Here is a 27,997-nt window from a genome sequence, read left to right on the forward strand (position 1 = left end):
TGTTTGATGGTTATGGCTCTTTTGGCCCCTTATTTTGGCAGCTATTTTATATTTTTCCTAAGCTCTTTTGGCCCCTTATTTTGGCAGCTATTTTATATTGTTTTAATCTGGCACAAAATGGTATTACTCAAAATCAATATCAATAACTAGCCATTTCTCATTTTTCAGTCAATAATATTGACAAGGATAGGTTAGAGCTGCTCTAATTATGCACTGTATTTTATCTTTAACCTTATTTTTTCATCTAAAGTTTGGTTAGAGGGGATCTTCAGAGAATGCAACAGAATTTTCCTATTTTAGGATTGGGTATCTGGCATAACCAAGGAGATACAGGGACTAATGGGAATAAGAGAGGATGAAGACAACAGAGGGCATTAGAGAGGGCACCAGAGAGCCAAGCTATGCCAATCGCTTCTACGTGTGATAAATACAAAGTTAAGGCCAAAGCAACAAAGAAGCAATGTCTCAAATAAAGCAGATTGAAGTGCATTATGGAGGCAGAAAGGAAGGAAGGGCCAAAGAGGGGCAGTGCTAGCAAAGGAAGCCAGTCAAAGAGGGAAATCCAGAAGAATAGACCCAGTAATAACAGAGAAGGTCACAAATAACAAGTGATACTACAGCTAGACAGAAGCTATTAGATGGTATCATTATAGGAAAGAGCATGAGCTCTGATGGCTTCTCAGATCCTTTGTAGTTCTTCCCCACTAATCCAAAACTGGCTATCTCCTAGATAGTTCCTGATATCTAGTAGGGATTGTAAAGTCCTGATATCCCAGGAGCTTTTGCTATTTAGTAGTTTCAGTCACATCCTTCATTATTCCTTTTGGAGTTTTCTTGGCAAAGATACTGGAATGATTCACTATTTCCTTCTTCAGCTCATTTTACAGATGAGGAAACTGAAGCAAACAGGGTTAAGTGATTGGCCCAGTATCTTCCTGATTCCAGACCTGATACTCTACTCCCAGCAACACTTAGTTGCTCTTATCCCAATACCTAAGGATTATTATTGACATGTTTATAAATTTATTGCTACAACTGACATTAATAAAATTATTTTGCTTTTTATTACCAAGGATCAATATTGATATTAGAACTCCCTTAGGACCTAAGAAATTCCTGATCTGAGTCTGGAGAAAAGTCAGTATTGTCTTATGCTATAACTGCCCAAAGCATCTATGTGATCAGAGAGACAATTTTGGGGAAACTGAGCACAGACACCAAAGCAAAGACTTAGGCAACAAAAGGAATATCACTTTATTAATATGATGTGAACAATCCAGAACAAGAGATGGGGAGTAAGGAGGGATTTAGCTATAGGCAGCAATAGTTTCCTGGATCCAGTCCACAAACTTGCAGACCTTGGTGTAGACCCCAGGCCTGTCCTTCTGAGCACAGCCATATCCCCAGGAGACAATACCCTGGAGCTGTCCATTACAGGCCACGGGGCCACCTGAGTCACCCTGGAAAAGAAGAGCAAGAATGAATGAGGAGGGGGAGAAAGGGAAAGGCTGAAGTCTAGGCCTTATAATAAGCTTGGAATCATGGGAAGAACACTATAGCTGCCCTAGAACAACAGACTAGTTGTATACAAAGTCCTCTCACAATATTACCTTCCAATAGCAGTTCCCCTCTGGATCTTTAGGGCTACTTTCCTAACCTTTATTATCTTTTCATCACCTTCGTTTCAATTATGTAAGAGTCAAAGCTTCAGGCCCCAAATGACTGTTTTTAAAGCTGTTGGTCCACAGTTACTCCTTATTTGGGTTGCTCTTCAGCAGTTCTTAATTTTCTATCTGGACTTCTTTTGAAACCTATTGAAGTCTTTGGACCTTTTCAGAATAACAGCTGTTGTCTACATTCAAAAGTTCAGAGAGTATTTAATTTCAGGAAGAGATAAATAAAAATAAAAAGGATTTTTTTCTATTTAAGTTTATGAAGCTCTTAAAATCTCTCTATAGCCTTGATGGCTATAGAGCCTTGCTCTAGAGAGTAGAGTCCTCAGCAGGATTGTAGATCTCTCTCTATTCACAGAAACTTAGAGGGTTTCAAAGTCCTGCTCTCTTACAAATGCCTTTGGCTTCCACCTCAAAAGTAGGTGGAAGTTATAAAACTTTCCATTTGTTACCCCTTTTCACCCAGGAAATTTTTACACTACCGTGAGTATATACATATATAAAATAGGTATGAAAATCAGACATTTACTGATAATAAATCGTAATTTTGTAATCCCCATATTCAGTTATGTTTGGGGTCACTGTATGAGGTCACAATTCACGGTTTAAAAAGCTGGGACATAGACAAACAGGGCCTTACCTGGCAGGAATCCTTGCCACCCTCTAGGAAGCCGGCACAGACCATGCTGCTAGTGATCTCTCCGGGGTAAGAGGCCTCACATTCTTCATCAGACAGAAGAGGGGCATTCAAACACTGAAGCAGGTCAGGGTAGTTGACTGTAAAGTACATGGGAGCAGATGGAAAAGAAAGATTGGGCATCAGAGCAGATCACAAAAACAAGCCAAGTTCATAATCCTAAGAGCTAAATAGGGAGAAAATCTTAGTTTGGAAAAGAGACAGTAGCTTGGAGATCTTCCACTCATAAAACGTCTCTATTACTTTCTATTTCTTTAATGGCAGCTGACATATATTTCCCACTACTATAGTTATTCACGTGCTTGTTTCAGTCTAGCTCTTGGAAGGTAAGGGCTAATATAAGCCTAAGTGTCCCCCACAGCACTCAGCATTGTGTTTTGCACATAATAGCCACTTATGACATGTGTATGCTGAATATATGACCATAAATAAATGTAAATAAATCTTCCTTCCCTGGAGAAAGAACTGGGTGCTCATAGATTGACAAGTCATATAAAGTTTTAAGAAGGTTCAGTCATTTTACAAGTAATAAAACTGAGACACAACTCATTCATCAGCCTGCCTTAAGGATATACAAGTAGGAAGTACAGGATTTGGGTAGTCATAATAAGGAATTTAGAAGCCAGAATTATCCCCCAAAAAACGTACTCTGGGCAAGTAGTTGACATGAGTGAGGCAATTTATAAGTCAGGAAACAAGGCCTCATGTGGGGCTAGACACAAGGACATACAGCCTAATGTGGGGAGAGATCCTAGGACACTTAGGATTCGGTGGTACAAAGACAGAGACCCTGGGACATTGCAAAGAGAGGAGGGAACAGGCAGAGCTAAGCAGCATCTTACTTGGGCAATGGATACTCAGAAGGAGGAAATTAGTAGTTTTTTATTCTGTTTTCATTAATAAGGTGATAAATTCAGTTATTTTTTACCTGATGAAGGAATACTTGTATTATCACTGCTTTCTCAGTTCCAGGGCCCTGAGAGGGACAGGGCAGTAGTTCTTTGCATCATGGTTAAGAACTCAAAATGTAGTAGGAGTCCTCAAACTATGGCCCATGAGCCAGATGCAGCAGCTGAGGACGTTTATCCCTCTCACTCAGGGTGATGAAGTTTCTTTATTTAAAGGCCCACAAAACAAAGTTTTTGTTTTTAACTATAGTCCAGCCCTCCAACAGTCTGAGGGACAGTGAACTGGCCCCCTATTTAAAAAGTTTGAGGACCCCTGAGTAGGGTTTCAATGGCCCTGCTACTTAACACCTATATAATCATGGATAAATGACATTCTCTCAGGCTCTGTTTTCTCATCTATAAAATGAGGTAGTTAGACAAGAAAACTTCTATGTTCTCATTGGAAGCTCCCATGGAAAAGAGAATTTCTCTTTTCATTTCCTCTGGGGGCCAAAGATAAGCTGGTGGTTAGAGAAGAAAGAAATGCTTCCCAGAGTAAACTTTGAGGCTCAGCTGCAGAAATTGTTCCTAACCTCCCCTGCAATGGTGTTGATTCATTATGTATTTTGAGAACAGTCAGGAACAAGGGAGAAGCTGACCAAAAGTTAGGGTGCCCATGGTAGAGAAGGAATATGAGAAAGGACAATGCTACTCACCACCAGAGCTCAGAGTATTGCCCCAACCAGAGATAAGGCACTCGGTGCCTGCAGGGGCACAGGCAGTGGGCAGGGAGATGGTATTCACATGATCATTCAGGATGGCAGGAGTTTTCAACTTGATCAGCATGATATCGTTATCCAGGGTCCAATAGTTGTAGCCAGGGTGGTGGATGACCTTTTCTGAGTCAATAAACTGTTCATTTCCTTCATTGGCTTCAATGTTGTATTCTCCCAGTCTCACTTGGATGCGACTGAAAGGAAGTAGAATCTTCTTCAATATCAGGAATATCCCTTGGGATGTTTTTTCTTAGCCCACACAATTCTGGAGGTCATGAATCATTGACCAACTCTAGAAGCCTGGGGCAGAATGGGGACTGGCTTGGGGACAGAGTTGGGACTAGCTTGAAACAACTGGGACTTAGTATTGGTCAAGACAGGGTATAGAATGGTTCCTTCACTCCTACTCCAAGAGAAGCACCCACCACTGGACTGGCCCATTCCTTCATCCAATAGTTGAGCTGTCACTCCTGCCCTCCTCCCATCTCATAGCTATGAAAGTCTTTTCCCTGGGTGTGACTTGTCACTCTATCCTGTAGATTCTTATTGTTGTCATCTCTGGACTTTTTAATCACTCTGTCATCCCCAGTACAAAACTTGCTCACAGTCTTCTGTTCCCATCTCAATCCCTGACAATTCAAATTTCCATTGAAAGGAAGCTTTCTATTTCCTCAGATTCTTCTTTCTCCATTAGACCTTAATCACCCACAGGAGTAGTCACACAGTCATACTGTGGACATCTCCACACTCCAATCCCATCAAGGAAGTTTGCCAAAATTATCTCACTTTGAGGGTGGGGGAATAGTTTTGTAGACCTAGTGACAAAGACTTAAATCCTACTTCAGGGGAAATATAGGCTTGGGTCATATTTAGTGCAGAAACTCTTACGATTTCTATTATAACCATAAAGGTAAGTGGAGAAGAACATTATCACATAAATTTGGGAAGCCATGCTTTTTCTCCAACCCCAGGGGTTCTTGCTAATTCATTATGGGATCTTCCCGATAGAGGGGGAAGTGGAGAAATTAGAAAACTTGCATAGAGATCTTCCCATTTCCTTCCCTACCACTAATTCCTCTCCCATTTCTAAAATGTCCAAAAAAAAAAAAAAAAAAAAAAAGGAGGGTGTCATTGCTGTTCCCTCAGCTCTCACCCAGCTTTCCTCCTGATCTTTATAAGAGGTTTTATACCTGGAAGACCCTAGAGTTGAGTATGTTCTGTCACTTACGATTGGTAGCAGTGAGCGGCAGACACTACCCATTGTTCATTGATGAGAGAGCCACCGCAGAAGTGATAGCCAATATTCAGGGATACCTGATAAGGGACAGATGCCTCCTGGCATGTTTTGCCCCCAACAATCTTGTCATCATCATCGGAGAAAGCCGCTTCAGGGGGAAAAAGAAACAGACAACAAATTGAGCTCTGAACATGATTTTTATGTTTTATTTTCAAAAGTTCCTTTTAAAATTTTTTTTCTTTTTTTATCAAATTTATTTGTTTTTATTACACATTGCTTTTTGAACCTTATTAGGAGAGAAAAATCATCAAAAGGAGAAAACCATGGAAAAGATTTAAAAAAGGAAAAAAAGTGAATATAGCATGTGTTGATTTACATTCAGATTTTGCATTATTATATATAATAATATAACTATTATTAGTTTTTTTTTTGGATGCAGATGTCATTTTCTATTGCAAGTCAATTGGGATTGCTTTGGATCACTGAACCACTGAGAAGAACAAAGTCTTTCGTAGTGGATCATCACATATTCTTGCTGTTATTGTGTACAATGAATTCCTGGTTCTTAAAATTTTTTTAAATGTAAGTTTCTTTTGAATTTGAGATTCCATATCTCCCTGATACTAGGATGATTGCATTTATGGCCATTATTAACATTGTCATCAATTCACTAGTAAATTATTCCAGTATCTTGCCAAGAAAATCCCAAAAGGGGTCTTAGAGAGTGTAACACATGACTGAAAAATAACTCCAGTAATATCAAATTGTGATGATGAACACAGTAGAGAAACTACCAGCCTTCCATTGCTTGGCCAGGTCAGAGTAATCTTTTTAAAAAAATTATTTATCATTTAATAAGCACTTATTAAGCTTCTACTTCTATGCAAGTCTATGGAGATAAAAATCCAAAAATAAAATAGTCCCTAGCCTCAAGGAGCTTGCATTTTACTGAAGAGACAAAATATCAGTATATATAGGAAATACAAAATAAATGTATATTCTCCCTGTCTTCAATCTTCCCATCTACCCTGGACACTAATTCCTTTTTTTCATGCAAATTCCTTTCTCCAAAATCTAGGAAATCCCACTTTAATTTTTTTAATTGCTCTCAGTTTTCTCTAGTTCCAGGTCATTTGGAGCTTGAAGATTCCTAATACTATTCTGCTTTTAGTACTGGACCATCACCAGCACTTATTTTTTTTTTCTATTAGAAACCATGTCTTACCAGGACTTTTCACAAAAGACAATTTTATGGGAAGCTTTAATTCATATTCTGGTTTGGTTAGATTTCTGTAGCTAGTGGTCTAATTTGGAAAGGAATGGACTGGTGACAAAGGAATCTGTGAAAGCATGACATTCTTTTAAGTTTAATTTACATCTCTTTCTTTATTTAATTTACATCTAATTCTCCATCATTTTTTTAAGTATAGACAATTAATGAGCAGAAGAGGAAGGCCAAATTGGTAGTAGTTGCTAATTTTCAAAGTGTAAATAATCAAATTCAAAATTAATTATAGAACTGGGTTTTGGCTGAATCTAGCATATCTCTGAGTTTAGAGGAAATGTCTTGTGGATGTATATCAGGCATGGTTGAACATTACATGATGAGAAGAGAATGAAGACATATAGGAAATGAAGAGAAGGTCAATGAAAGCGGGGAAAGCTATACAAATAGACAAGGAAGAAATGGAAAACCAGAGTTGCTGGAAACAGAAGGGTATAATGAGAGAAAGAAATAAGAAGTGGCTCTGAAGGAAGTAATCATGAGGGGAACTCACCAGCTGCTCCTATGAAGGACAGGATAAGTAGGAACCTCATGTTGACAGAGGTGTGCTTGACATTGATGAAAGTTTTATACCTCCCAGCTTTATACCTCGGTTTGTGTGTAGTTAGGGAGGTCACTTTTCTTCTTAACACATACACCTGTTAATTTTCCCTTTCCTTGTGTTTTGTATCAGCTTTACTGTATTTACCTATTTTTTAGAGACAAATGACTTGAAGATAATAAAAATTTCTGTAGACAGAATATTTGATTTCCATGAAGATTTCTGAGATATGATAAAGCAGAATAGGCAAATTCTCTACAGAAGGAAGTCAAGAATATTTTTAATGATGTATTTTTCTTGCTTAGGATAATAATGTTTTTGATGATGATGATGTGGTGAAGGAAGAAGAACTAGTTACCTATAACTTTGAAAAACCTATTTAAAGATAGATTAGCCTAGCATTTTGGGGGGGAGCGCTAATCAAAAATGAAATCAATAAGGAAGTTTATCTGATTCAGGAACTCTTAAAGTATAAGAAATTATCATCTCCTGTTTTTGACCTTCCAGTTCAAATCCTAAATCATTAGATAGTGAGGACGCCAATGCTAAATGGGATTTAGAAAACAAAACCAGACCTTCTTGCAGGTTTCAACTTGCCGACTCTATCCTATTTACCTCAAGTGAGTGCCAAGCAGGAAATATCATGATCAAAATTTTGAAAAGGAGAATATTACCATTTTCATCATCACTATTATTTAGACGGGGAAAAGCAGAACAAAAGTAGTTAACAAGGAATGAAAATATGAGGGTAAAAAAGGTAAAGGGGTATCTATCTACCTAGATCAGAATAAACTACATTTCAGAGAATAAACTACATTTTTAATGAAGTGATTGATTTGATTACTGAGTAAACTGTAAATAATCTTTGGAAAACCATGGGAAAAACTTTCAGAAATATGGAGAGTTACATATAGCTCCACCTTCCCAATAATTTGCTCAATAATGAAGATAGAATGAAGAAAATGGTTAGGGTGATTAAGATAGCAATCACAAAAAGATGATACCTTCTCAGAAAAAAATAAAAATAATTATTAAATGTGAGCAAGCAAATAGAAATTTGCAATTTAAATATTATTAATTTAAAGATCCCAAAAGGAATATATCCAAAGAGGAAAAATGGTGAATAGTCACAATTATTCCATAAATAAAATTAGAGTCATCCTAACACATCAATGAGTCAACATACATCAAAATGGATGATAAATATTCTCAGAAAAGTTATTTAAGGAAACAAATATCTGGAATCTGTGAAGGAAAATCTGTTTAAATTTTTTTTAAGAGAAGGGAGAAATTTTTAAAATATGGAATTTAACAGTATTGATAGGACTACGGGAAATTTAAATTAAAAATATGAAATCAATAAGAAATAAATGTGTTTTAGCTGGAAGACAAAATATCAAAAATGGTAAAAACAAGTAGCAAACCAAGATCAAAGAACAATTTGATTGGAAGAAGAATTGAAATCTTTGCCAACAATGATGCTGGAACCAAAAAAAAAAAAAAAAAAAAAAAAAGAGGTTTAGAGAAGTGATTTAGAAGTTAGTGGAATCTCTATAGAATGAAAGAGATGAACTATATATTTCAGGAAGTTGCACAAGAATTGTTTTCTATAATTATTAAGTCCAAAGGACAGATTACAAATCAAGAGAATCTATTTGGCACTCTAAAAGATGAAAATCAGATTCAAGTCCCTGAGATGGCTATCTTCATTTGACGTTTTCATTTCTTTTTCTCCCAGTTTCTTCTTAACTCTCTACAGTCTGCCTTATTATTCAATTGAAACTACTCTCTGTAAAGTTATCAATGATCTCTCATAAAATCTGATGACTTTTTTCAATACTCATACCTTTTGGCCACTCAGTAAAATTTTAAACTCTTCTGATTGATACTCTTTCCTCACTAGGTTTTTGTATCCCTATTTTATCTTGATTCTTCTCTTACCTATCACTCTATCTCAGTCTCAGTTGATACAAATCCAAACAGGTCCCTTGGGGCTTTCTCCTGGATCCTTTTATTATTTTTGTACCATATTTTACTTGGTGATCTCATCCATTTGTCATTTATCACTGTGTTGATGATTCTAAGATCTATTCAACCCCAACTTCTCTGTTGATCTTTTGTCTTACATCTTCAACTGCTTATTGATCATGTTGAATTGGATATGCCATAAATGGTTAAAATTTCAATATACCCAAAGCTGAGATGATTATTCTCCCCTCCCTGTCTTGCCTCAAACCCTCTCTTCTCCTTAACATTACTATTAGTGTTAAGAGTATTACCAAGTCCTGTCAGTTTTATCTTTGTAACATTGCTTATATATGCTCCCTTCTCTCCTCTAAAGTGATATTACCTTGGGACATTTCCTATCTAGCCTAATGAAAAAGCCTTCTAGTTAATGTCTCTGTCCCCAAGACTTTCACCAATCCAGTCCATTCTCTAGTAAGCTGTTGAATCAATCTTCCTAAAACACAGGCTTCCCTGTCACTCCTCCCTCCCACTAAATAAACTCTAATGGCTTTCTATCACCTTCAGAATGAAAAATAGAATCTTCTCTTTGGCTTTCAAATACTTTTATAACCTGGCACGCCCCTATCTTTTCAGTATTCTCATATTTTACTCCTCTTTCCACTTACTCTGTTATCCTGTAATCCTGAACTCCTTGCTACTCTTCAGACAAGACACTCCATCTCCATATTCCTGCCTGATTCCATGCCTGGGCTTTTCAACTCATGTTTGCCTCTGGACTTCCCTGGCTTTTCTTAATTCTCAGCCAAAAATCCTACCTTCTACAAGAAGTCTTTCCCGATTATCCTTAAAACTACTTCTTTCCTTCTGTTAATTACCTCCAAATTAATCTGTTTGCATCTGGTTTGTACACAGTATTTAGTGTCTCTAGTCAAATGACTCAAAAGTTAGAGAATATGTGAAACAATGGGATAACTTAGACCCTGTAAGACTTTTGTTGGAGTCCCTAAAATGTTCTTTTTTCTGCTTATCTCTACATTGAACTATGAATCTTCATTAGTTTAAGTTGTAGACCCTGCCCACCACCTGCTACTATCCTGTAGATACTACTAGGATGCTGATAAATGAATTCAAATTCTCTGCCCTTTAAAAATTCACTAGGTTATCCTGCAGCCAAAGGAAGAAGGTAGGACCATGAGGTTTATTCTCAAGGATGTAGCTGAAATGCTCCATCCTGGTCCATTCATGACCCCTCTCTTCCTCTATTTTGGTAGATGCTCAAATCTCTCTGGAATTGACTTAATGTTTTCTTCAGGCCCCAGAGGGTGTGACCAACTCACTCAGGCAATTGGAAGATTATTTCAAATCTAGACAGGTTTCAAGGATTTATTGATGCTCAATGAACAACTGAGATATATTCTTAACTCACAAATGCCTAGGGACAACTTTAAAAAGTAGCAGCCATAACTTATAAGTGTTTTTATACTCTTATTGGAAGTAGGTTCTTAAAATATCCAGACCTGATATAGTTTATAGAACTGCTGAGTAGGCATTTTATACTAACCTCTCCCCCTCACCCCCCATGCCAGCTCTTCATTGTCTCCTTTCTTCTCCATGGAAAGACTCTAATACTCCTGATATGATCTTTAGAACAGAAGAGCAGCCAAAGACTGGTAACTCTACGAAGTCACTGAGCCATTGGTTCTTTCTGCTCGTCGGCTAATAAGCTCAGCTAATGATAAGGAATTGTTTCATCTCTGAGCTATGTGTGTCCCCCCAAATTATCAGAAGTTTTCTGAGGAGCTCCAGCATGTGTTCCATGGGATGGCTTCGACAGGCTGATTCTCGAATATGATCCAACATTCACTACATTTGAAATATCTACAGAATACAAAGGAAATGACAGTATCATATGCATCTGTCATTGGGGAGCTGGGAACTAGGAGCAAGTATAAACTTTATTTCATATATGCTTCACTGTTTTTCAGTTCCAGAAAAAGTATATATGGTCATTTTTAAATTGTTTTTCTCCATGCCCAATCAATTAATGTCAGAAAGCTCTAGGTCATAGTTATTGTGAGCAGATTCTGTGGCGTTTCTGAGCCATTCTGAATGAAGAAAAGAATGTGAAATACCATTTATCAGAGCACGTGCCTTGATTTTTCATTCAGACAATATATTTTGTCATTAGGATCATAATGTCTGCAGGTCTGTACGCTCAGTGGTTTGGACATTGCTATTGTGGTGATTGATTAGCTCATCTTGATACATCATATCTGATGATTATCCAGTGATGGGAAGGAGAGGAGACAGAGCCAAGATGGTGGAGAAAGAGCAGTGATTTGCCTGAGCTCTTCCCAAAACTTTTCTGAACATCTTTTTAAAATGTCATAAAAGTATGCTTTGAGCAGTAGAATCCACAAAAAGAATGGGGTAAAATAGTACTCCAGCCAAAGACAACTTAGAAGGTCAATACCAGGGTAAGAGTGGAGCACAGCTCAGAACAGGCCAGGGCAGCACAATCCTTGCCCCAGGAACAGGCCTTGGGAGCCACTGAATCAGCAGAAACAGCAGTAGCTTCCTGAGTCCTCAGCCCACAGACAGCAAGGAGAATAAACAACTGGTCAGAAAGAGATGACAAAGATTCCTTTGCTTGCACTAGGGCAGGACTTTGTTTCTTTGCCCATCCTCAGATCTGGATTACAATCCTTAGTGGCAGTCCCTGAACAAGGAAGAACACTAGTACACCAGAGCTTGTACAGGCAGTGGAGCAGGGACATGCCACAGTTCCAGGGCAAAAAAGAATGTTTGTGGTCACACACAGATTAGAACATAGGCCAGGAGAGTAGCAAACACCTTAGAGGAACTGAAAACTTATAGCTCCCTAAAATTCTCTCTTAAAACAAGTAAATAAAACCCCTGAAGCTTGGAGCAGTGCACCCTCCACTCTGGAAGCAGAACCCTACTTTAACAACGAGTTAAAAATCAAAAAATAGGATCAGAAAATGAACAAACAACAGGAAATTTTTTGACTATAGAAAATGACTATAGTGACAAAGAAGATCAAAACTTACATTCAGAAGATAATAACAAAGTCAAACCTCCTACATCTAAAGCCTCCAAGAAAAATATGAATTGGTCTCAGGGCATGGAAAAGCTCAAAAAGAATTTTGAAAATCAAATAAGAGAGAGGGAGGAAAATTGGGAAGAGAAATGAGATTGATATAAGAAAACTATGAAAAACATATTAATAGCTTGGTAAAGGAGATACACAAAAAAAGATACTTTAAAAAAGTACTTAAAAAACAAACTAGACCAAATGGTAAAAAAAAAAAAAGAAAGAAAGAAAGAAACAAAGAAAGAATGAATGAAAGAAAGAGGGAGAAAGGGAGGGAGGGAGGGAGGAGTAAAAAAGGTTCAAAAAGCCAATAAGAAGAAAAGTACTTTAAAAAACAGAATTGGCCAAATGGAAAGGGAGGCATAAAAATTCACTGAAGAAAAACCTCCTTTAAAATGTAGAATTGGCCAAATGGAATAAGAGTTATAAAAATTCATAAAAGAAAGCAATTTCTCAAAAATTAGAATTGAGCAAATGGAAGCTAATGACTAGATGAGAAGTCAATTAACAATAAAACAAATCCAAAAGAATGAAAAAAATAGAAGACACTGAAATTTTTCACTGGAAAAAACAACTTACCTGGAAAATAAATCTAGAAGAGATAATTTAAAAATTATGACTACCTGAAATCTCGATCAAAAAAAGATCCTAAAAATTATCTTTGAAGAAATTATCAAGAAAAATTGCCCTGATATTCTAGAACCAGAGGGTAAAATAGTAATTGAAAGAATATACTGATCATTTCCTGAAAAAGATCTCAAAGTGAAAACTCAGGAATATTATAGCTAAACCCCAGAGCTCCCAGGTTAAGGAGAAAATATTACAGGCAGCCAAAATGAAACAATTAAAGTATTATTGAGCCAGAGTCAGAATAACACAAGATTTAGCAGCTTCTACATTAAAGAATTGGAGGGCTTGGTATGTGTTATTATATAGGGCAAAGAGACTAGGATTACAACCAATAATCACTTATCTAGCAAAACAACATAATCCTTTAAGGAAAACAATAGGTATTTAATGAAATAGAGGACTTTCAAGCATTCTTGATGAAAAGACTGGAGCTGAATTGACTTTCCAATGCAAGACTCAAGAGAAACATAAAAACAAAGCAAACTCCTTGAGAACAGACTGTTCTAGTTTCCGTGTTCAGACTGTTTTTATCCCAAGTGTTAACTATACGGGTTGGCACATGGGATGTAATTAGAAGGAATTTATACTGTAATGACAAGTAGTTTGTATAACAGAATGTGATATTAAGATAAAAGACTGCCACATATGAAAGATAACTTCACAGACTTCATTTCTAAAAATTCAAAGAGATGTCAAAATACATAGTGATGGGTACAATCTCCGATTTGGAGACAGCAAGATGCAGTGAAAAAATACTGGATTTCTAGCCAGGTAAACTGGGTTCAAATCCCAATTATACTCTTAAACTATTTTTGGAAAGTGTCACTTGACCTTTTCAGGTTACTCATCAAAAAATGAGAATTTTGGACTATATAACCTCCAATATACAATCCAGTTTTATACCCATAATATATCCTTTAGACTATAATGATATGATGTCAAAGTAGGTAACTCCTAGAGGAATAAGTTTCTTCAGCTCAAGCCTGTTCTTCCATATAGCCCCTCTCCTAAAATCATTTAGCTTCTCTCAGTCTTAGTTTCCTTAATAGTGTGATAGAGATGATAATGGCACTCACCTCAAAGGATTATTGTGATGAGGTGATGTGGCAGATGTGAAGTACTCTGCAAAGTTTAAAGAGCAATATAAATTCAAGCTGTTTTTCTCTTAGACAAATTTAGAGAATTAGCTTCAGAGGATTTAGCTCCTAATCATGCTAATTGGATGTGGGATGGAATAGGATTTTTTTTCCTCTTCCATTTTAATTTGCTCCTATATGTGACTATCGTTACAAGATGATTTCAAATAGTGCCAATGGGCACGTCTATGGGTAAAATTAGACAAAAAGAAAAAAAACTAATGTGAGAGTATGTATCTTTGTATCTCTGTTCTCAATCTTATATCTCAATCTTAATCATGGCAATAATAATAGCTGGCATTTTTAGTGCTTGGGGTTTGTGGAATGCTTTGCATATGTTGTCTCATTTGATCCTTACAATGGCCCTGAAGGGTAGGTGACATTTTGATCCAGGTTTTACAGCTTGGGGAGACTGAGTGTGAGAGACTGAGGATAGATCTAAATTCAGGGCTTCTTTATTCTCAAGCCCTATATATAATCACTAGATCATATCACTGATTCTTATAAAAATAAAAAAGAATAGTGTCAATAAAATTCTGAAAGAATATGATTGGCAACCTGAAGAAAGACATCAGCAGAAATTCCTATAGATGTTTTTGTGTGTTTGTCTTATTTTTAATTAATTCCATATTTTCATCAAACATATTTTAATATTAAAGTCTAACTGATTATCTAAAGTTACTGAGATTACATCAGAAGTTAAAAATAGTTAAATAGATTTGTGTAAAAGAGCATCTTTGTGTAACTATTTGTTTTGTATAATCCCAACTTAATAATGGCATTTAGGAGCCAATTAAAATTATTGTAGTTGAAAGTCAATCCCCCTTTGGATGAACCATCTGTCCACAAATCATAGCATGATCCCCTTCTCTTCTCTCTACAATATCCTTTGTATGAGCTACATGGGGCTCCTATGAGGGAATAAAGGACATGTTCAGCTTCAGCATAAGGTTAAGGTGGAAGGAACTTCAAGGTCATGGTTTTCCATAGACAACAGCAGTTCTACTTCACATGGACAACAGCAGCTCTATTTCCCATGACCAAAAGTAACAGTTCTGTTGAAAAAAGATTAAGGATATTTTTCTTTATAGGTACATGACTTTGGCAATGATCCTATATGTGGAACTGCCTACATTTTCTTTATGATTGCAACTTAAAGTGATTTCCTCATTCCTGTTTCCTTCCTACTTAAATTTCATGGGAGGCATAGTATGGAGATCTATTTCAGGGATTAGGCAGAAAAACAGTTCTTCCTTACAAAGAATTTGCTTAATGTAATATATTGATATTAAAACAAAGAATACAGTGAAAGCATGTAGCAAGCTTACATTCTAGTTTAGTACATGCTACAGCTCAGGTAAGGACTTGCCAGAATGAATCAATTGTGTGAGTTTACAGTGAAATTTATCCTAGTTTAAACTTAGTGGCCCCAGAATATTGAGACTTTTAATTTTTTAATCAGGAGTTAACAAAGGAAGCTGGCATCCTTTTGGAATTCATTAATTTAGGGTAAGCTGAACTAACTATAGGCTCCTTCATATATGCTAATCATGAGTAAGCTAAAGAAAAATTCTCATAGAAACTGAGGAAATGTTTATATCTTTGATTTCTTAATGATTATATCTTTGGAATTCATGAGTGACTAATTGTCTCTCCCTGTATATCCCACTGAGGTACCTTTTAATTATATCATTGCTTTTTTATTTGTATATTTTATTTTGATACAAAATATATTTCCCAGCAAACAATGAAACAACTTCCTCTGACAAAGTATGTTGCCCTCAATTTATTGATGTTAACAGAAAGTAGGGAAACATCATGATGTTTCTGACATAGGTATTTACTCCCATAGACAACTTCAAAATCATACTAACACAAGAACTCCTGACAATATCCTAAACAAAAACAGGCAATATACTGAAGGCATCAATATATTATTGCTTGGTGCATTCCAGGAACCATTCCCAAGAGCCTAAAATGTTTTTCAGTTCATAAACCACTTCTCCAATGTCACTCATTATTCTCAGCTTTTGCTGCTGGCTGGTGGGACTATGCAAAAAGTCTATCGGAAATTGGTAATGTTATCCCAGGAAGGATAGATGTTTCTGACAGATCATTTCACCAGAGAAGGGTCAAATGGTACTTTTTCAGCTTACCTACAAAATAAGATTTTGAATATGAAAGAGAATGCCCTCTAGAGGGGGAAGTGAGAATTCAATCTAATGATTCAAAGATAGAGATAGAAAGATAAAAGAGATTCATATATACATAAATACATTCTGAATCTTATCTGTTTAGATAGTGGCTCAGTTGCAAGATCAGGAAATCTCATCTTCAAGAATCCAGATCCAGTCTTAGATACTTACTAGTTGGGCAAGTCACTTAACTTAGTTTGCCTCAGTTTCTTCATTAGGTAAAATGAACTGGAGAAGGAAATAACAAACCACTCCAGTATCTTTGCCAAGAAAATCCCAAATGGAGTCACAAAGAGTTAGATATGATTGAAACCGAAGAACAACAATAACAAGTAAATAGTATATTCCCTTAACAGAATAAGAGCTCTCTGGAAGTATAGACAATTTGTTGCGCCAACACCTAGAATACATCACAGTCCCTTAATAAACACTTAAGTCCAGTCAAATTGAATGGAATTAAATTCAATCAAATCTAGTAATTTCAGCAAGCCCCAGGACTGAAGATGTTTGGTGATGTAAGTTTCCAAATTTTTTGTGGTACCAGCAATTTAATCCAATCTATTAAAAATATTTTCTATAAATCTGTGTCTATTTCCTGCTGTTTTGGTGATACTGATCATAACCATCTTTTATTTTGTTCACATACATTTTCTACCTATCACCAAGGCTAGTCATTCTTTTGCTTCCTCTTTCTAAGAGTCACACAATTGCTGGCTTTTTGGTGGATATCTATTTATTGTCTTTAAACAAACAGGGCAGGACAAGTCTCTCCCACTTCAGTAGACACACCGAAAGTTTAGACCAGCTATTAAAACATCAAGATAAGAAGGATTGACTTGGACTCAAAAACACCTGAACTTAAACCCTGGCTTAGACAATTACTAGGTCTGTAATCTTAGTACAGTCACATAACTACTCTGTGTTTCAGTTTTGTCTTCTGAAAAATGAAATGAATCAGCTCAATAACCCCTAGGATTCCTTCCTTTTCTAATTCTCTGACCCATGACCTCTCAGTATAACAGAAGCTAATTAGATTAGAGAGAAGCATGGTGATTATCAGTAAGAACAGGCACATTTCAGAGAAGCAGAGCTAATCTCAATCCTCACCCTTCAAGTTGAAATTTGATCTTTCCTCTCTTTCTCCTGCCACTCCCTCCTGTTAGAGCGGAAAGCAATATATCCACCAGCTTATCATAAACATTTCACCTTCCTACATGACGGAAGTAGAATTTATTCCTAGTACTTTCTAGGAAAACCGGTTAAACCATTAAGTGTTGTGAGTTGACCAGACTCCTTAGCTGGTTGATCCCTAGAACTCTGGACTTCAGCATCATCATTCATTATCAAAGACACATTGGGATGGTCTATAGGCAACTCTACCTCCTTCTGGCTTGTCTAAACTTGAGTTATTTACCTAATCTCCTGAGAGCTGATAGAATACATAAAGAAGAGGGGGAAAACTCCCAAAGTTGAACCAGAGTAGACACAAAAACTGATACGTGAATGAGTCTTCTTATTCTGTGACCATCCATTTCACTTCCCCTTGTCTCTCCCTACTCTGCTTTCAAAATGTACTTTGATTCTATAAATTCTATAAACTGACTCTTCAAGTCAAACTCTTTAAATACCATACTCAGTGTGAGCATTTCACTAAAGTGGATGCTGGGGAAACCTCAGATAGAAAGTGCAGAATCAGAGGACTATATGTAATGAGATATAGTATACAGTGGAGAAAACACTAATCTTACTCATTTTAAGCTAAGAAATAGATAAAAGAGAAGGCATGGACATTGACTTCAATCATTTCTTAAGAATGCTTAATTAATATAATGATCAGCTGTGATGAACTTGGCTTTTTTTCAACAATGAGGTGATGCAAGGAAGTTCCAATAGATTTGTGATGGAAAATACAGTCCATATCTAGAGAGAACTATGGAGACTGAATGTGGTTCAAAGCATAGTATTTTCTCCTTTTTGTTGTTTTTTTCTTCCTTGTGTTTTTTTTTTCCTTTTGATCTGATTTTTCTTGTGCAGCACGATATATATGGAAATGTGTTTAAAAATGCACATGGTTAGACCATGTTGGATTGCTTGCTGTCTTAGGGAAGGTGGTGGTAGGGGAAGTTGGATAGGGTGGTGGTAGGGGAAGAGGAAGAAAAATTTGAAACACAAAGTTTTTCAAAGGTGAATGTTGAAAACTCTTTGCATATATTTGGAAAAATAAAATAATAATAATTTTTTTAAAAGAATGCTTAATCAATGTGAAACAAATGCCCTAGTGAGCATATTAAAAGAGCCTATGACCTATCATCAAACACAACCCTTTGCTAAATAAAGAGACATGGCAGCTGAGGACAATTCAGTTTAGAATATAAACTCCATTATAAAATCTCTAAGAGCATCAGAGGAAGATTATGAGTAGTATCACTTTATTAATCTATGTGAAATAACAGAGAGAAAAATAAATTTATAAAGAGCTTGTTAAATAATTCAATCAAATATAATAATCCTAAGAATTACAGAGAAGGGCAGAAAAAAATTCTTAAGAGAAAAATATCTATAAAGATTTTTATGACAAATTCTTTTCACCATCACAACGAGTGGAATCACATTTGGACCCAAACATCACCGTCTCAATAGTCCTACATGAAAGAGTAGAAATGGTGGTGAAGAGAACAAGAATTAGAAGAGAAGCTAAACTAAATCAAATACATAAAGCGATGGTCCATGCTAATGGTTACATAGTTTTGAGGACTCTGAGAGATCATTTTTAAGGTATGAGAAATAATTGAAGATATTGGCGGCTTGGGAGGAAAATTTTAGACCTTTTTCTCCTCCCAAAAAATGGCAACTAAAGGATTTCAATAATCAGAAGTCCATATATTCTTTGAAAATTTGTATTTTTTAATGATGAATGTTGGAGGGAATGCAGGAAAACTGGGACACTGATGCATTATTGGTGGAGTTGTGAATGAATCCAACCATTCTGGAGAGCAATCTGGAATTATGCCCAAAAAGTTATCAAACTGTGCATACCCTTTGACCCAGCAGTGCTACTACTGGGATTATACCCCAAGGAGATACTAAAGAAGGGAAAGGGACCTGTATGTGCCAAAATGTTTGTGGCAGCCTTGTTTGTAGTGGCTAGAAACTGGAAAATGAATGGATGTCCATCAATTGGAGAATGAGTGGGTAAATTGTGGTATACGAATGTTATAGAATATTATTGTTCTGTAAGAAATGACCAGCAGGATGAATACAGTGAGGCTTGGAGAGACTTACATGAACTGATGCTAAGTGAAATGAGCAGAACCAAGAGATCATTATATACTTCAACAACAATACTGTATGAAGATGTATTCTGATGGACGTGGATTTCCTTGACAAAGAGACCTAATTCAGTTCCAATTGATCAATGATGGACAGAAGCAGCTACACCCTGAGAAACAACAATGGGAAATGAATGTAAACTGTTTGCATTTTTGTTTTTCTTCCCGGGTTATTTTTACCTTCTGAATCCAATTCTCCCTGTGCAACAAGAGAATTGTTTGGTTTTGCACACATATATTGTATCTAGGATATACTGAGACATATTTAACATATATAGGACTGCTTGCCATCTAGGGGAGGGGATGGAGGGAGGGAGGAGAAAAATCGGAACAGAAGTGAGTGCAAGGGATAATGTTGTAAAAAATTACCCTGGCATGGGTTCTTTCAATAAAAATTTATAATAATTAAAAAAAAAAGAAAATCTGTATTTTTGACTAGACTCTTGTGTTACTTCTTCTGAGATAGTGAATCCCCCTGGATACTGTGAATTATTATTTTTACTTGTCCTTCATTCATGAAGGTTATCCCTTGACTTGTGTAACTGAATATCAAGGCAGGAAACAATCCTTGACAGCAGACTGTACACTGTTAAAAGATTGAATGTTGGATTCATGGTTAGGACATTGTGGATATAGTCAGACTAGTACCTTTGTTCACAAAAGTATGATAAAAAAATTCATCAAAGATCTTTTGAAATACAGGAATAATATATATATATATATATATATATATATATATATATATATTAGTATTCCTTTAACTTACCAGTCAATCAATCTGCCAAAGGAATAGGTGAATTAGATCTGGCATAATTTCCATATTGATTACTTCTACTAATAATCACTCTTTTTACCAACTACCTGGTGAGTAATTCTGAAGCCTCACTAGTCTATGTGTTTTAAATAATGTTTTCTTTCTTTTTTCTAAAATTACAACAAAGCCTCCTTCATCCAGTCCTATAAAACAACTCCTATTCTCTGCAATTTTTCATTGATCAATTATAGCATTTCAACAATCCCAACCACAATTTCTAGAAGTTTTCAATATGAAAACACATTGTAGCATGTACTTCATTCAGTACTTTCCCTGTCTTAAATTATGGCAAACTTAGAATTTTTGTTGACCAATTTTGATATTACTTTCTTAATCTAAATGATAGTGATACTGAAGACAAAATTTTTTATGGTCTCATTTTATACAGTTTGGGATTTTAAGCAATAGAAACACAGTAATACATATAACCAAACCTAGGTAATCACTTCTATGAATAGTATATAAGCCAATATAGTACATAAGGTTTAGGACATCAGAATCTATGAAGTTTTACATACAGGAGAGAAACTTTTATAAACTAACATAAACAGATCCTTTGCAATAAAATTGGTTATTTAATTTGGCAATCATAGGTAGGTGAGCTAAGGACAACTATAAAGGGTTTTGTTTTGTTTTGGTGTCAGTATCTAAAGGGTCAGAGTCACCCATAATCCTAGCATCATTTAAAATTCCCATCTTCACCTGGGAGAAAGGGTTTGGTCTAGCTAGACATGTTAGTTTCCCATCCAAAAATCTCATTCTTTCTATGGTACTTAAATATCCAGATTTGGTAGTTTCCCCCCCCCCCCCCGCCCAATCTATTCTTAGTTTTTTGGCTCTTTTAGGGGGTAAGAGAGTAGTTTTTCTTTTAATAACTTTTCTCTACTTTGATAGGCTCCAAATATTCCCCTTCTCCTACCCAGAAAGTCTAGTCCTGCATCTTCCTAGAACATCTACCTAACCCACCCACCAGCCACCACCACCCCAGAAATACAATATCTGAAATCTCACATAATGAAAATGTCCAGCTTCCTAGTTGGCGCCTACCAGTCTATGACATTGGCAATAGGAAACCAATCAGAAGTGACCGAGCAAGACCTTGCCCATCCTTATAAAACCTTCTTGGCATTCTATGAATTGTGTTGTGTGGGAATGCCCAGGTGTGCCTTCATGGAACTGGAAGAAGTGGCAAGAGCCTGGCATAACCTGAATACTGGGTCCATATGGAGCCGTTCATATAACGATCCGTTCCTTTCCTTTTTCTGCTATGGTTTCAATCTTATTTCAAACAAGGTATGGATTCACTTTTTGGCCAAATCAAGGATGTACTCTGGGCCTCCGGAGATGTAGTTATATCTTTATCTTTTGGATGACGGGGATCCCAATCTATCTTTTCCCTCTATTCCTTTTCCCTACTGCTCTCTCTCTAATTTTCCCTGAGTGTTTCAAATTCAAATTTTATCTGTGCATATTAGAGACGAGTCAAATACAAGTCTTTTGTTTTTAACATAATTTAGCTGATTTGTTTATGTGAAAATTTCTGAATCCCCAAAAGTGAGTTCTAAGGACCAAGATATCAAAACTTAGGCAGATGAGCTGATACACTGGAGCCAGACAGTTTTCTAAATCCTGCTTCATGTTCATGTGCTTGTTTTCTGAAGATTTAGAATTTAGCCTGGAAGAAAGGAGCAGCTTCTCACATCTATGGACAGGATAACTTCTTAAGGGTATAAGATCCCAAGGCAGGATCTCATTTGCTTATAATAGCCCTGCTCCTTCATTTGATTCTTAGTCAGAGAATTGTAAAAGGCTGAATATATCTCCAAGATATCAGTACATTGAATGGAATGTTTTGAACCTCCTTCAACTATTGCTTTCTGCTCTTTTTTTATCATCATCACTCTAATCCTAATTGTGTAAAGTAGAAGTCAACAGAGAAATTCCTAATTGGCCTTTATGGGAACCTGAGCTGTTCTGGGAGGCTAGTCATTCCATCCTGGGAGTCCTTAGTGGGACTAGGTATTCTTTATGTCTACAAATCTTTCTGGATTATCTGCTGGTCATTAATCTCTAAAGTCACTATGTTTTGAATGCTATTGTAAGACTGTGGGAAAAAGAAAGCTGGTAGCTGACTGTACTGCTGGAAAAAAATGACCTTCCCTCCTCCACACACCAGCTTTCATCTAGAGAGGTATAAAACAGGGGCTTTCAACCACATTTAGCTATACCTCTGTAACCATGAAGTCCCTAATGATTCTGGTCTTCGTGGGTTTAGCTGGTAAGATCCACTCATCCTTTCATGTCTCTGTCATTCTCCACTGCTTCTGAGTTTCTTCCCCTCTCTCAAGCTGGCCTTCTGTGTTCTTTCCACTGGCTTTCCAGGTCTTCCCTGTATGTCTGTCTAGTTTCTCTCCTCACTTAACAACTCTTCCTTGGTTCCTTGTATAGGGTTTTAACCTTCCTATTTTTCATTTGTCTATCTTTTCTCATATGCATTCCTATGGGTTCTTTACTTGCCTGAACATCTAGCCAAAGAGATGGAAATCAGTGCAGGTAGAAAGGGAAGTTTTTTGCAGGAGGAGGGGGAAGAGAAATAAGGGAGGAGTAGGATGCCAAGGAAGATTTAGGAAAAGAATGAGATGAACAAAAAAAAATTAAAATTCATTGAAAGAGGGAATGAGTGAATAAAAAAGTACAGAAGAAGAGGGAAGGGGAAGAGATCTTGCTCAGTTTGTTCTGTTTGAGGTGAGATCATGGTATTTTTTCCACAATCTGACCTCCAAAGAAATGTGAGGGGAAAAAAAAGAATAGAGCTTAATAAGTTTTTGCTGTTTGTTATTTAACTTATTTATTATTCCATTTATCTGTTTATTTATCTGTTTACCCATTTATTCATTCAGTTAGTTAATTTGTTTTGAGGCTATGTCAACATTACCTGACACGAAAAGGCTGAAAAATCATGAGAGCAGAATAGGGATGCTCAAGATGGTGGGAGACACTGATTTACAGATGAAACTTTCAAGATTTTGAAAACCTGGCCAAATGATGGGGTATTTATGTCTGTTCTTTCAAGTGAGCCCAGAAATAAGCCTGAAGTTAATGTCAGATTTTCTGTTCTGTAACTTCTGAAAAGATTTGAGAGTCAGAGAAACAAAGACAATTTCTATTGACCAAAGAATTGGTACCTGCCTATTTGTCTCTATTCTACTCATTATTATCATTATCACTGTTCTCTTTAGTAAACCCAAAGGAATGCAATCACAGAAATGACTCAATAGGATTCAGCTCCACACTTCTTCTGCCTATTCCCTGTCATGGTATTAAATGGTTGATGAGGTTGATGATGATAAGGAAGAGTAAAGCAATTTTGTTGTTAATGATAGTTATACTTCAAGTAATTATGGAGTCATATTTAGAAATAACCTGTGGTTGATAAATTAATGGAACAATTCCTAGTGGTCAAGTCTTTAACATTGCTAATTTAATTTTTTTTCCTATTTCCTCCTAAGTTGCTTTTTCCTCTGATGATGGAGACGATGATAAGATTGTTGGAGGTTACACTTGTGAGAAGAACTCTCTTCCCTACCAGGTGTCCCTAAATGTGGGCTACCATATCTGTGGTGGCTCCCTCATTAATAAAGAATGGGTACTGTCTGCTGCTCACTGTTACCACTAGTAAGTGACAAGATCTGACCAGCCCCTAACCAATTGTTTCTCAAGAAAAACTTTGACTTTTCATGACGCTATTTGTTGTTTTCCATGTCTGGTACATGCAGATTACTTTCTCAAAGAAAATGTTTGTGATATATATGCTATCATAGGCTGGATCAGTAGAACAATATACAGAAAAGAGATGTTATATTCCAATTGTACATTTCCTTATAGAGGTTGCTTGGTTTGATGTTAAAGAGCTTAAGGAGAAAGGTCTGCAAAATGGAAAAAAAAATAAATTCTGAGGAAATTAACCTCTTTGTCTGCAGAGCCATCTAGAATAAACTTAAGGAGGATGGGAGGAAAGGTAGTGAGAAAAGTAAGGTAGGCCATTAAACTAAGTTTAATGGTATTTGGTTTTCTAAAGGTTAGCAACCATCATCAGTATTGGGTAAAAGACACATTTCTTACTTTCTATATTCCTCTCCTCTACCACTCTTTAAAACTAAGGCAGGGAGCCTTAACATCGCACATACACACATTCCCACCTTCCCCATATATCTGTGACTTTCTATCTTGAAATATTCTACAGTAGATTCATGATCAATGAATCTAAAACTAGATAGAATATATCCCCAGGCTGGGTAACGAATATAGTTCCCCTGTCACAATGACACTTCTACTATTGAGCAAGATTTTCCTTTCCAGCCAGCGTTTTCAAGTGAGACTGGGAGAGAACAACCTCCAAGTTATTGAAGGAAGTGAACAGCTTATCCTTGCAGCAAAGGTCATCCTGCATCCAGGCTTCAACAGGGAGACCAACGACAATGACATCATGCTGATTAAGCTGAAAACACCTGCCATTCTCAACAGAAAAGTTGCCCCCATCTCCTTGCCTCGCTCCTGTGCCTCCACAGGCACAAGGTGTCTCATCTCTGGTTGGGGCGACACCAAGAGCCACTATGGTGAGTTACATCTTCAGCTAGATGATATCAACAAACCAAGAATTCAAATGCTGCCTCAGAAAGTTACTAGATACTTTGCCATGACCAAACTACCCTAACTTATTCAGCCTAATTCTCCTCAAATGGGGATAATGATATCTACTTCCCATGTTTGCTGTGAGGGAAATCTTGAAATGCTGAGTAGACATTAGTCATCATTCTTATCCTGCCTCATGTTCTTTCTCTTCTACTAGCATCCTTCTTATTCTCTTTAGTAACACATCCATTAGTCTTCACTAAATCTCAGGATTGCCCCTAGAAGGTTGAAAAAAATATTCACATTGTGACCTCAAAGTCCTTTTTTTGAAGGGCTTCTTCCTTTTCTTTCTACAATTGCCACCAAACTACTCAAAGCCTTCAAATGGTAGCAAAAGATGCTTCTGGTTTTCTGGACCAGCTACTGAAAGATTTTACTTCCTTTGACTCAACCAGGAAATAATCGTTAGCTTAATAAATAAAAAAGGACAGAGCAAAATGAAACAAAATAATGTACAGAGTTGAGAAATTACAAAAGGATGGAGGCATTCCCCAATTTGACATTATTTCGCCATGTTTCTGGAATCCTGTTCTTAGCCCTGACCCAATTCTACATCTGTATCCAAGACTATTCACTAAGGGCTCATCACTTGGGATTCTTGAAGTTTTTTTTTCAATATTTTAACACTATTTCAGCATTACTCATTTCCTTTATAATACTAAATCTTTTATCATATGAATTTAACAAAAATATCCTGAGAAAGGGTCCATAGGCTTCAGCAGAATGCCGGAGGGGTCCAGGATACAATAAAGAACTCCTACTTTCTATGAAGTTATACTCCTTTACCTTTAACTAATGTCTCAGCGAATCTAAGCCTTTTCCAGATAACTATAAAGGACTAGATCATTTTCAAAGGCCAATGGGAACACTCATGGGCCAAAGTTTCAGAAAATCTCTACTTAAAGCCTAACTCTTATACTTCTTAGCTGTTGCCTTTAGGAATCTTCTGTGAAGCTCTTTGAGCTTCTGGTTCTTAATTTTAAAAATGAAAGATTTTGCCTAAATGAAATCTAAGATCCTTTCCTACTTTCAAAGTCTGTTGTTCAGATTTCTGGTACTCCCTTCGGTGTAATTGACTTTACAATTTTGACTTTTCTCTCCCTCATTTTGCCTCTTACCAAATTAAACTGGTTAAACTAGCCCTCTATCCACTGGTATGGCCTAAACACCAGAAATACTGGTGTTCAATTACCATTCATACCCTCTTCACCTCTTCTCTAAATGCAAATACCACCACCAGTCAGAGGTCTCTTTCTATGAGTCTACCTTAAAATTGTTTTACAAAGCTATTAAAACTTTAAGAGCATTATTAGAATACTATAGTATTTCTCTTCAAAGGCCATCTCATCAAAATATTTGATTTAGCCTCTTTTAGATAGTCAAACAAACATCCTTTGACTATCTGTTTTATGCAAGAGAGAATGAAGAAAAAATAGAGCCAAGTCTTAATCCTCAACAAGCTTTTAGCTGAGGTGAGAGGATAAGACAAGTATAGAAGTAACTATATTCTAAGCAGGAAGAGAAGTCCCATAAGAAAGGTCAAATTGCTTGAGTCCAGAGAAGGAAAAAAATGCAAACTCTCTTCTCTTTCCTGGATTCAACTCTCTCAGTATCTATATTTTCTGATCTCAGAATTAAACATGCTAGCCAATCTTCCTAGCCTTCTTTATTGACCATCTTTTTTTCTTCACCCTTCCCCATTCTCTTCTCAGTTGATTATCCCAAGTTGCTACGGTGTTTGCACGTTCCCCTTCTGTCTGATGCTGAGTGCCAGGCCTCCTACCCTAGTCGAATCACAGAAAACATGGTCTGTGCTGGTTTCCTAGGAGGAGGCAAAGATTCCTGCCAGGTATATCCCTGTTCGTTTGCATATTGGAGTCATAAGTCATGTAAAGAACCTGTCTGTGAATATGGGGAGAAGAAGAAAATAATAACCATAAAAAGTCTCTGGGAGTAGAAAGATTAGGGAATTTTCCTCTGCTCAGATCTTTGCTCCCTAGAGCAGTCCCAAATTGGGGGAGAATCACCTAATCTCTATGTTGGAAGAGATCTCAAAAGCTATTTAGTGCAATATCCCCACCAAAGTCATCACCAAACCTTTCTTTCATTCCTAAAGTTATACTTTGGTGAAGGAAAGCTCGTCATCTGCAGAAATATCCCAACATACTTTGGCTCTGGCTCAAGGTCCTTGATTCCTATTTGGTGGAAATAGGGAAGGAAAAGCAGTATAGTGATGGGGAGAATTAGTGGGAAGGGAGGTAAAAAAAAATATCTGTGGGAATCTGAAGGGTACATTAATTATAGAATTAGACCAGAACTGAGGTTCTTAACCCAATGTCTACAATAGATGTAAGTAGATGATAGATAGATAGACAGATAGATAGATAGATAGATAGTAGATAGATATTTCAGTGTAATTGGTATCCTTTATAATGCTATGAATTTCATTTTACACATTTAAAAAACATTAATCTGAAAATAGATCAATAGGCTTTAGCAGATTGCCAAAGGATGTTCATAAAACAAACAAACAAAAAGTTTAAAATGCTGGAAAATCTTTAAAGTCTCTAACTCTAAAAGTCTATTATCTCAACCTTTAAAGTACAAACTGCAATCTCTTCTCTTTTTTCCCTATGTTCCTTATTTATCCATGTTCTCTTTCCCCAGGGAGACTCAGGGGGCCCTCTGGTCTGTAATGGAGAACTTCAGGGTATTATCTCCTGGGGCTTTGGCTGTGCTATAAAGAATTACCCTGGAGTATATACTAAGGTATGCAATTATGTGGATTGGATTGAGGAGATGATTGTTGCCAACAGCTGAAGTCTCCAGAATCCTCCTCTTTCCACCTCCAACTGGGCTCTGACTTAACACTGTGAAGTCAATAAAATAACAACCCTTTCATTGCCTATGTCTTTTCTTGAAGTTTCTTTACTCTCCATAAGCTTCTTCAAGTCAGATAGGTGGCAACACAATCTTGTCAGAGGGCAAGAAACTCCCTTAGAGAAACCAAGTTATTTATTAC

The 27,997-nt window shown here is 36.6% G+C and overlaps 2 protein-coding genes across 2 annotated transcripts; one reads left to right on the forward strand and one right to left on the reverse strand.

Moving 5' to 3' along the window:
- Positions 1–1,230: 1,230 nt before the first annotated feature.
- Positions 1,231–7,155, reverse strand: LOC100928222 (anionic trypsin-like). The gene is made up of 5 exons (XM_031939237.1): positions 7,049–7,155; positions 5,262–5,418; positions 3,974–4,227; positions 2,314–2,450; positions 1,231–1,460 (listed from the first exon to the last, which is right to left on the reverse strand). Exons 1-5 carry the CDS (start codon positions 7,086–7,088, stop codon positions 1,308–1,310), a joined length of 741 nt encoding a protein of 246 aa, XP_031795097.1. The 5' UTR covers positions 7,089–7,155; the 3' UTR covers positions 1,231–1,307.
- A 15,167-nt stretch (positions 7,156–22,322) lies between these two features.
- On the forward strand, positions 22,323–27,879 carry LOC100916403 (trypsin-like). The gene is made up of 5 exons (XM_003772726.2): positions 22,323–22,561; positions 23,793–23,958; positions 24,643–24,899; positions 26,688–26,824; positions 27,643–27,879. Exons 1-5 carry the CDS (start codon positions 22,522–22,524, stop codon positions 27,793–27,795), a joined length of 753 nt encoding a protein of 250 aa, XP_003772774.1. The 5' UTR covers positions 22,323–22,521; the 3' UTR covers positions 27,796–27,879.
- The last annotated feature ends 118 nt before the right edge of the window (positions 27,880–27,997 follow it).

This window comes from Sarcophilus harrisii, chromosome 5 (assembly GCF_902635505.1).
Source record: "Sarcophilus harrisii chromosome 5, mSarHar1.11, whole genome shotgun sequence".
NCBI classification, from domain to species: Eukaryota; Metazoa; Chordata; class Mammalia; order Dasyuromorphia; family Dasyuridae; genus Sarcophilus; species Sarcophilus harrisii.